General features: G+C 38.2%; 1 protein-coding gene across 7 annotated transcripts in view; it reads right to left on the bottom strand.

Moving 5' to 3' along the window:
- The window catches only part of ect2 (epithelial cell transforming 2), a 56,339-nt gene extending 49,304 nt beyond the window's left edge, over positions 1 to 7,035 (bottom strand). For 3 of the 7 annotated variants that reach the window (XM_016672768.1, XM_007554641.2, XM_016672769.1), the window contains exons 1-3: positions 6,759 to 7,033; positions 6,331 to 6,488; positions 3,397 to 3,476 (exon numbers count right to left, since the gene is read on the bottom strand). In XM_016672768.1, the coding sequence (XP_016528254.1) occupies positions 3,397 to 3,476; positions 6,331 to 6,463 (213 nt within the window). In that variant the 5' untranslated portion in view covers positions 6,464 to 6,488; positions 6,759 to 7,033. Of the gene's footprint in view, positions 1 to 3,396; positions 3,477 to 6,330; positions 6,489 to 6,758 lie in introns of all 7 variants that reach the window. The other 4 variants (XM_016672771.1, XM_016672763.1, XM_016672764.1 and 1 more) reach the window with 3 other exon arrangements.
- Positions 7,036 to 11,428: the final 4,393 nt, after the last annotated feature.

The raw sequence follows: 11,428 nt of genomic DNA, 5'->3' as shown, positions 1-11,428 counted from the left end.
CAACAGCGGTCCAATAGCCACATAATGAGTGGAATGGAGAGGTATTTATCTCAAATATACATGTTAACATTATGTTTTTGTCGTAATAAACCTGAAAGTTTGACATGAATAAATTTTCTTTTATGAGAGTAAATTAGTCACTTAAAATCAGTATGAAAACTTGTCACTGGCAGCTTTAAAATGTAGATTTTTAAAATTAAAATCATTTCATGGTAAGTTGCAGCTCAAGAGATCTAAACTGAACAAAAATGTGGACTACCACTTACAATGAATTTGGTGTTTGACACATTGCCCTGTCATATGGGGTTTTTCATTTGTACCTAAACACAGGCAAACACTGACACCATAATTGGAAATCATTTCTGCTCAGGTTTTCTTTTAAAAAATGTTCAAAAGTTGCTTTGACTTGGTTGTAAAAGTGTACAGAACTAATTTTAAATATTCACCCATAAATCTGTTCAGCATCAGCAAGTTAATCATGCAGAGTGATTGAATGAGTAACCAGAGTGAATTAAGGGTCATGCAGCACGTTCCAACGTCCCATCAAAGTGTCAGACAGTCATTCACACAGGAAGGCAGACACTGTACTGTACCATAGTGACTATAGATTTTATCATCATTTTCTCCTCGGAATCTGCCTCGCCTTCTCTTATCTTTACCACAGGTACCTCCATTACTGTGATGGCCTGGAAAAAAACCAACCAGCAGGACATGGAGGTCAAACACTGGCATTTAAAGAAAAAAAAAAGATCATAACAAAAGAAGGGCAAATATGAAAGCTGAGAGAGAAAATTGCAGAAGGGCAAGGACAAATGCATACAAATTACCACCATGTGGGGACAAAAACACAATGAGGGGTGGATTTCTGGACACAGTGAGGGGCAGGTCTAAGAAGATGGGGCGGAATCTTTGTCCTTGCAAAGTTTAAAGATGGTGTCTTCAAACAAATATCACACACCTAAAGGAGGATGGACGAAGAGCAAAAGATCATCCTGTTAAAAATGTATATGATGTTCAAAGCCTCAGGAGGGAGGTGGAGAAAAGGGACAGATGCCGATTTGTTCTTGGGTCTGCTGAGAACAAACCTGAGAATAAACTGCAAAAAAATAAAAACCTTAGCCATGGTCTGGCTTTCCTTTCTACCTTACAATCTGCAACAAATACAAGCTGGGGGGAACCACAGAGGACCAGCAAGTTGGACAACCTTCTCCGTTTCAGTGTGAAGTGATTTCCATAGAAGCATAAGCAGCCAAACCAAAGGAGAATAAGGGTTCAAGATAACTACAGCCCTTTCTCCATAGCTGTGGCTTTCACCAGTTCTCCCTCTGTCAGTCCCAGCCAGATTCTCCATTAGTGGATCCTGCACAGCGGGACAACTAAGTGGGCAGGGTGTACAAATCTGGAAGTAGCTCGGTATTGAGACTGCTTTAGTTGACCCGTCTCACCATCTCAACCAAACTGATCACAGTATGGTTAGACCTGGAAGGCCAAATCTTTTTATGAATTAGGAAGAGCAAATACAATATCAACTGGATGGAGCAACCTGCAACGAACAGATGGACCAAGAGATTTTGGAGAAACTGGTTGCCTAAGGGTACACTTGTAAAATGACATCATCAGAGCAACAAGCTCAGCTCCTGCACGCTCACGACCCACCCACGTTCCTGCCTATACTCATCCCCACATAGAGAGGAAGAAACTGCTAATGGAGACACACCCAACTCTGCTAGGACCAAACTAGACATTAGCTTGCTCTCGTGGGTTTTGGCATTGGGGGGGTTTGGTTCTTTAAGGTTTCGGGCCGGATTATTGGAAACACACCAAAAGTGTACTTATTTGTGTCAAAACAATAATAGGCCTGTCACGATAAACAATAAATCAATTAATCGCACGGTAAATGAAAATTATCGACCTCATTTTAATTTATCAGCTTTCTCGTTTCTTCCTGCCCTTTTCCCCATTCTATTGATAACATTAAATGAAAAAAAGGCTCAACTCTGGTGCTCTTCACTGACCCCTCCCTTCCTCATTCCCTTAGTGTAAAGCCCAGCTCACACTATGCAATTTTAGAATTGTCGGCCGATCGTCTACCCATTTTCAAAACCTGAGTAATAGTAAGTATTACAGGTTCGATCTGGTTCACTCGTGCTGGGTATGATGTCCCGCCACACAGCAAGAGCTACACACCACACACGAACCGATTTCTCTCACCGACATTCAGAGTTCAGACAGAAAATCAGACGTGAATTTAAAGTAAACGAACGCCAGTGATGTATTGCCTTATTACCTCATTGAAGGAATTCTACCTTTTGTGATATTGGCTGGCTATTTATGTCATGTTAACGATGAACAGCTGAAAAGTTACCGGGTTTATCAACTGTGGTAACAATTTCACTCCAACTCCTCTCCTTGTCATTTCTGTGGATATTCCTCTCACGAAATGTTGAATAAACATTAATATTGTTTCCACATATCGTCTCCGATGTCCGCTGGACTGTCGTTGCGCTGTGTCAGCTGTTTGGGATTCTCCTCTGTGTTTTCCCTTCAGAAGGCGCAAAGGGATTCTGCGCTTTCTGATTGGCTACTTGTCACATTCAACAGGCTGCGTCCTCGCTCCCAGTCAGGGAAAACCCCACACGCTGCAGTGATAAACTGGCCAAGACAATCAAACATGTTGAATATGCCTGATTTAGATCAGAGCAGCCACGACGTTTCTACCAACCCAATCAGTCGTAACACACCACACACTACAGGATGATCGTTGGCGTTCTAAAATTGTCAAAGGGCAAAATCAGGGTAAAATAAATTGTGCAGTGTTAACTGGGCTTAAGAGAGGAGTGAACTATGGGATCAGGATGTCGAATATGCCCATGTTCTCTATCTAAATCTAATTATTATTGAAGGGCAAGATAGTGTACAGACTTCGTAATCTGTACTCTTTTGGTTGAATATAGTTTTATTTCCACTTTGGTTTTATGTTGTGTTTAGTTTTTATTCAAGTGCATTTTTGTTAACGGAGACTGAGAGCCCATTTTATTTTTGGTTGTTTTGTTTATTTTGTTTACCACTTCCAGTGTTTAGTGATTTTTTGAAAATAAAGTGTATCTATGTTTGGCAGGATATCACATGCATTATTATATCATTACCATTACATCAGTTTAAAATGGTCTTCAAACAATATTATTGTTTATTGCAATAATTTTTAAGACAATCACCCAGCAAAATGTGTTATCGTGACAGGTCTACACACATATATATATATACAAGGGGTTCACCGATTTATCGGTGACAATTTTCTTCATTTTGGGAGATCAATGATCATCTGAATGATTTCAGATGATGCATTCTGAATGCACTCCATTCCATGATCACTGAATGGAAAAAGGATTGATGTACCTGCAGGGCTTTGACAAGAGCTTCATTTCTGCCCGCTTCTCCCACCAGAACAACTCGTGTCTCCACTTTGGGCAACATATCTGAGAAAGAGCAGAAGCAAAATTAATATTCAACCATTTTCTATCAAAGTAACAAACAAGGACCAATCAATTGGAGCGAAGACAAAATGACAAAAATTCTGTCCATAAATGGAAAACTTCAAAGAAACATAGACAAGCAAAAATCAACTTATTGTAATGACAACCTGGGGAAGCTGAATCTTCACTTCTAGTATTGCCATCAACAGATCAAACTTAATGCTTCATGTTTTAGAAGATCCATTTAAATATTCTCAAATTTCAAAATAAGCACTTCCACACAGATTGTTGATATTTAATTAACCCCATAACTAGGGGTGCACCGATTGCAGTTTTCAGGTCGATCACCAATTACCGATCTTTTAATCTTTTAAAAAGCTTAACCTGCCAATTCCGATTTTAGGCTGATACCATTGTTTTTTGTCTGAATCAATATATCAATATATAGCAAGAAAGTTGTTGAATTGGTTACAGTGAGGTCACTATTGTTAATTGTAAACATGCAGACATAACTTGGGGGGCTGGTCTGTCAGTCAAACTTTTCCCCCCGGAAAGCAAAAGAGGACAGTGGTTGATTCTTCGACCTTTGCCAAGCCAGATAACATCGGTGGATAAGATCGGTTTCATATGTAAAAATCGCCCGATCACAGATCTCCCAAAATTAAGGAAATCGGCATTGATAAATCGCTGCACCCCCATAACTGCCACGAGGACAATGGTGTCCTCAAAGACTGGCATGTAAGTGATTTTCTGCTGGCAGTTAAGGGTTAAATAAAGTCTATTCTAGCAGAGGCAAAAAGTTAGGACACTCTACCAGCTAGTTTTAACCTCTTAGGTAGAAATAACCTCAGTGTGTGGAGCTGCCCCAGTTCTCTCAGTCAGCTGTGGGATGTTTGAAGGGATTCTTGCATGTACACCCCGCTTCATGTCCCCCTTCTAGATCAAGATCCTGGTTGACTGCTGTCTTTATTCTCAGCCCACCCACAATGGACTGATTTGGGTCACTGGAGGACCCAGTTATGCTTCAGCTTGAATCATTAGACAGAAGATATCAAATTTAAATCACAAGGACCCTCTGATTCACTGTGGATTAAATGATGGTGGTTGCTATAAGATTCTCTTCCTAGAATACTATATTTGGTTCATCCTTTCATGAAAGATAAACTTGCTTAGTCTTTTTCTGACTGTACAGGCATGAAATTTAAAGTCAAGTAGCTCAAACTTGCTGTGGGTCTATCACATTTCTGTGCTTCTGAATACTTCCTTTATCAACTTGCTGTCTGATTTCAGGGTGAACTTGCTTGAACAGTCAGACCTGCCCACCAGACTATTTTTTGGATAGTGTATAGGCTGGTTTCAGTTTGTTTTAGGGGCTGTTTGAATCCCTTACCACACTAATAAGCAGCTGAAGTCATCTCAACCCTTTATATCCAACCATGTTTACTATCTCTCACTTCATCAAGCTAAATGTCTGAGGCTCAAACAGGGCAATCTCTCCTCAGAATGCTGTGTAAGTGTTCTGATCATGTGCTGCTGATTTGTTACACAATGTGAGACTTTAGTTGGGGTTAAATGTCGATGTGTCCCAATTTATTCCTAACCAAATTGCATTTATAATTAATTTTACATTAAGTTTCATGTATTTTCTTACTGCTTATTTATATTACCCAATATTGTTAAAATTTCTATTTTATATTGTATTAAGGATTCACTAATAAACTAGGCCAATATTATTTATATATCTCCGTTTAAGAAAATGGCCGTTTATCAATTAATCATTAGCCGATCGCTAAAATAAATCACCTTTAGATTAACTCAATTGATAACTTGCATCCTTAACAGATAGACATGAACCTGTTCTTAACCACCTCTGCAAAAGTCTGAAAATCATCCCTCCCTTTTTACTATGTCATGACAAAGGACTGACTGACAGAGGCGACCACCAGGTGATGTCTGCATTATCAATAGTCACCATACTGTTGCCAACTTAGCACCTTTGTCACTATATTTGGGGGTGGAATCTGAATCAGCAGATCAGGCTTGATAACGATTGTAATCAGCCAGAAAACTTCAATCGGTGCACCCCTGCAAACATGGCTTCTCTGCTTCTGTTCAGCCCACAGTGCTGTGCTGCATCACAGCAGACATAAACAACAATATGGAAATAATATTTGTTTATCAATATTGGCCCAGTTTTAGAATGATATGTTAAAATTACTAACAAGCCAATACCAATGTTGATGCTTATTAGGCCTGTCACAATACGTTTTTCTGGAGAGTCCAAGAAGTTAAGAAGTCTTAAAAAAACTGTCCTTCAAAAAAGGGGCTAGTTGAGACCAAAGCACTAGACTGAAAAATTTAGTCATCCAATTTTTGGTAGAAAGAGAGAGACAAAAGAGAAAAACAAATCTTTGAGCTTGTTTTAATTTATCATGTGACCAGTTGATTTACTGCAAAATGCCTAATGCTTATATGTCGTGGATCTCTAACACATCATTCTAAAACTGGGCCAAAGGTGTTTGAGGAACACACAAGTCAGGGCAGCATGTGACGGCTGGTAGAGCAGTAATCTACTTCAGGATCATCTTTGCTACATGTCGCCTATTAAAAGCCACAAGCACCATAAATCTCTAAATCACAGGGTGTCCTAACCTTTTCACACACCATTAACAGTTCTACTTATTCAATGTTTCTGTAAATTCCCATATCACACAGTGGGTATGATAAATACAGGATATGACAGGAATCTGAGAGACAGTCCTGATCATCACTCGGCACAATAGAAAAATAAAATGCCAGACATATGAGAGAAAAACAGAACTAGAATAAGTAACATCCGCTGCCAATTCTCACTCACCTTCCCCAACTTCACTGGTCATCCCCACGAAGCACTGGTCCTTAGTGGTTTCAACAATCCTGGAGTCATAGACTGAAGAATCCACCAGCAGACTCCGGGCATGCCCCAAAGTCAGCATGCTGCTTTCAGCCATGGCAGGAACCCTGAGATGTTCAAACCTTTCAGGGAATGAGCAGAAACACAAAAGAGGAGAACACTGATGTTCCTTGCTTTGCAGCAGTTCATAAATTGATTTGGTAAACTTTAAATAGCGAGGGAAAAGAATGGCGAGATATATACATTTAAAACGCCTAAAGAAACAAGAATAACATGAGGTAATAGTTGTGCATGCTAAGTAATTAAGTTTAATGCTTAGTCAGCGGCTATATAGAAAATGAAATTCGGATTCAATTCCTTAAATCTGAATAAAAAGCAGACCTACAACTTACCTTCGATTAAGTCTCTAGCTAACTTAGCTAACTGCTGAGTTGCAAAGATAACGAAATGGAACTCCGTTATCTCCTCTTAACGTCTCTTCAAACCAGTTCGTAAGGTTCCCCCAAAAAAAGCTCCAGCACCAGTCAGTGCATGTTGTTCCAAAACGGCAAAAAGAGTCTAATAAGCTTTTCTGTTTGCTTACATTTATTTACCTCAGTGAAATTGTCAGTATTCTGTTAGAGCTTAATTCAAAAATGAAGGCTAACAACAGAGCTACGTATTGATTGGTTTGGAGTGATGGAACGCCTTCTTGCTTCCGCTTAGCGAGGCTTCTGATTGGTCCGTTTGTTCAAATTCACAATGCACACCTCAGACAAGGGACAGTTTTGTTACATTCAGGTGCTATCGGAATTATTTTATCACTTACGTTACTGTATGGTGATTTTACTTAATTTTACCTATTTTATGTTACTGTTAAATAACACCCACCAGTACTAATCAACAAAATAACCAGCTTTATTTTCTGTATTATGGTAAATGATCAACAGCGAAAGTAAAAGCTACCTCCATTCAAATAATTAAGCATAATTAATGTTTTTGTTTTTTTGTTGTTGTTTTTTTTTAAATTAGAGATACACAGCATGAGTCTTATGTCAGTGCATAAGATATGGATACTTAATGTATAGGTAAAGAAGAATCACAACATTCAATGTAGATGCACCAGCTGCAAGTGCTGTTTCTGACAGCAGAAGTATGGCAGTGAGAACAAAGAATATGCTCCATGACTACTGGAAGGCAAATATTACACAAAGTCATTTCACAAGTAACAAGTAGGTGCATAGGTGGGTCTATGGGTGGAGTACCCAAAAATTGGACTCAAGTAGGAGTAGCAGCACTACTACAACAAAGTTTTACTCAAGTAAAAGTAAGAAGTATCCATCTAATAATTACTCAAGTAAGAGGTATAAAGGTAACTGATCAGATCATCTGATTTAATATCAGATGATATGACTAAACCTGACTGTTTAGTCAAAATGTTTTTTTTTTACTATTTTCTCTTCTGGTTCCATCAATAAATATCAGTAAATTAAAAAATATGATTAAATGCAATTACTGTGCACAGTTCAATGACAAAAATACCAATAGTTGATTTCCTTTTTCACCCAGGACATGATTTTTCTCTAAATGACAGCCAGGAACATATTTTATTCACCCTTCCTTCCTGAAACTTAACTAGACATGTTTGAGTTATGGCTTTAGTCAACTATCTCGAAAATGCTATTAATAATTTTTGCTTCTTCAACAATTGTATAAAGGACATGTTTTTTTGATGGAGGCATCAAGTATTTTCAAGTCCATAGACTTGAAATAAATAAAAACATAAATAAATAAATAAATAAATAAAAACTACATTCAACTGCAGTTGAATGTAGTTTCAACTACATTATTCAGATAAACAATTTACTTCTCACCTACAAACATAACTACAAGACTATAGAAATAAATAAAAACATAAAACACAGCTATGACAACTCACTGTTTTTAAAATCAGCCATGTTCAAAACCTTCTGTAATTTTAGAAAGTCAAGCCTTAAAATCATAGCTCTTTAACTCAAGTTGGACCCAGGTCCATATGTTAGGAGCTATGTCTACACCTCAAGTTTTCATATGAAATCAACAGATTTGGTGCTCTATGCTGTAAAAAAACAATTACTAACTGGGCAGATTAATACAAACACTTTAAAAATGGTAATTAAATTAAAGAATATTCACAAATGTTATCACATAAATTATAAATAAAGTAAGCACTGGAAAGTTGAGTTCAGTTTTACATTTTTAAATCCATTCAATTCTCTCATGTTATTCCTACCTAGGAGGAGCACTTTTAAAAAAAAGTGTATTAATGATAAATACATGTGTCAGCGGAGAATTCAAAACCAAAGATTGAGTCAAGGCGAGACAAGACCAAGACTTTGGGGATCTAAGACCAAATGCTCAAACCAAAACAAATGACAGTTAATTTTTAGAATCATTAATGCCATTGCTGCTGCAAATATTCAATGAACTACAATAGACAATAGAAAGGCTCCAACTGTTTCCACTGGTTTAAGTCTTTTCTGTCTGGTCTGCCAGAACATGTAGGTCAACTAAAACTTGTATGTGATCAGTCCCACCCACAGCCTGCAAGGATAAACAGGGAAAGATGGGTGGATTGTATTTCATACACTCCTTTCTTTATTCCTTTATTTTGAGATACATATTTGTGTTATTTGTGTATCGGTTTACTTTAGTGTTAGGTTTTGGCTTAGAAGTTCCTTTGGAGTTCGTGTTTATTTCTGTTACTTTGTAATGTTTTCTCAGTTACCCAACTAGCTCCTAACCAAACTGATCTACATCCTCATGGTTAGTCTCAGCTAATTCTCATTTCATTTAATATCAGACTGGACCTAATGTTTTTTAGTTTTTCTTTTTTTTCTTCTTCTTCCATTTGACTTCTGCTATATCTTCAGTATGCTTTTCACATTCCTGAGCTGTCAGATTCTGGTCCACTCACCACTCTGACATCCACAGCTCTTCCTCTTCTTCATCTTCGTGTGTTCAGTCCTCAGGAGGGCTCTCACTCTGGAACAAAGCTTTGTCAGGAACTCTTCCAACCTTTGTTTTCTCTGCTCTTCAACACTCTTTCACCAAGAACCAACAAACATAATCACTCTTGGTTGAAACTCCAGCAATGCTGCAAAACGAAAGTAGCTGGTAAAATGTTTGTATGGTTGTAAATGCTATGTTAAATAATTTTCCCACCACATTTGTATAGCACTTTATCAAGTCCAAAGGATTCCAAAATCCTTCGCACAACCTTCAGTCATTCACACATTCACACACTGATGGTGGAAAGCTGCTGAATGGCAGCCACTGCTGCCCTGGGGCAGTCTGACAGAGGAGAGGCTGCCATGCACTGGTGCCACCTGCTGGTGCCAGTACATGGCAATAGTTTTTATGTTGCTACATACAAACTAATTGCAAAGCATAACGTACTCCTTTAAAACACTTTAAGATCTACACCACAATAAGCAGTGCTTGATTTAAGATTAAAATCAACAACCCCAGTTTCATTTGCAGGAAGCCAAGATATTCAGTACATGCTGAGTACATTATGTACATTGTCAAGTTTCACAGTTTATTAAAAATGGATTAATTATTTTTCTCACACATTTAAAACGATGACAAACTAGCATATAAAATATGATTTTTCTGATACAGTACGATGATCTTGTAGTTTCTGTTTTAATCATGAAGGCCCTTGCTCCAGTGTCTAAGATTTCCTTTTAGTGTTCACTCTAAACACTAAAAGGTGTAGTTTGAGTTTTTAGTTTATATTAAGTCTCTTTTTCACTCTTGAGTTAAAATGTATTTTTTAATAACAACCCTTAAGCTTAAGTATGTGTTAGAAGTGCTCTGATATAAATAAAATATATGAAAGCTGTGATTATTTGAGACCAGACAAGAAGCATTAAGCATTTAGGACATCACAATATTTTTTCCATAATTTATGGTTCCATCTTGGATCAGTGAAAAACAGATAAAACAAATTGGCACTGGAAAGGCAGAATACATTAGGCATTCAATCCTCTCTTCCTCTTCAGAAGGATCACAGACCCGGCTGGAATGGCACTCCTCCGCATTTCCAGAGGATTCATGATCAATGACAGAAACACAGATATCCTCTGAGACCTTTTATGATTCATGTGTTAGAAATCAGTAGCAATTGCTGGGTTTCAGTCACATAACTCGGATGACACACGAAATTCAGATGGAGGGCCAGAAGGGGATTTCTCCGGTTCAAAACAAAGCAAAGTTGATCACAATGAATATGCTAATGCTCTAAATAGGCTGGAACAGCAGAGGTATCTTAAAAAAATATGCGTGTATTTAGGATATGATCCGTATTATCTCGGTAAAAAAAGACTTCCCTTATAATCTTGAGGATGACCTGGTGTCAAGGCGGTCCACAACTGTACTAACTACCTGGAGCTGCAGACCTCATACACCACGAGTACGATTGCCACCTGTCTCATAATTTGCTTTTAAATGTGGCATCCCATATTGAACCTACACGGGACGCAATTTGTTCCGTATTCTTCAAATGTATATCTGTAACAATAAAGAAGTGGTCCCCGAATACTTTATATAGTAGGCTGCCCCAGTCATTGTTTGACTCACGGTGTTGGTGTTGCGATATTGTGCCCAGCTGCTTTCTGAGTAACAAGCCCAGAAAGCAGGAGTCACTCAGAAAGCAGGGGAGGGGGCCCTACCCCCGCCCCCCACTTTACATATATAGGGACTGGTCCCTTATTTTAATTTCTGAAAGGTGGCAACCCGAACCACGAGCCAGAAGAAACTTTTCAAAAACCTGGAGAATACAATCATTTAGTTTCAAGTTGGGTCAAACATTTAGGATCAAAAGCAGCATTAGATGTTTCTGCCGGGTGAATAGTGAGTTGTGCTATTTTAAGTAATTAGACTATGTTAATGATGCTTTGCGAACACCAAACTAACCCATGTCATTTTATGAGCTTGAATCTCCTGGTAAATTATTTGTTTAGCTTCTGTAAACCCAAATTCATGCTGGACTTCCCCGTGTACCTGTCTGGCTCATAGACCTGGCTATAGTTCAGGCACG

This window comes from Poecilia formosa, unplaced genomic scaffold, assembly GCF_000485575.1.
Source record: "Poecilia formosa unplaced genomic scaffold, Poecilia_formosa-5.1.2 Scaffold65, whole genome shotgun sequence".
In the NCBI taxonomy this organism is placed as follows: domain Eukaryota; kingdom Metazoa; phylum Chordata; class Actinopteri; order Cyprinodontiformes; family Poeciliidae; genus Poecilia; species Poecilia formosa.
This window is presented reverse-complemented; position numbering and strand designations above follow the sequence as displayed.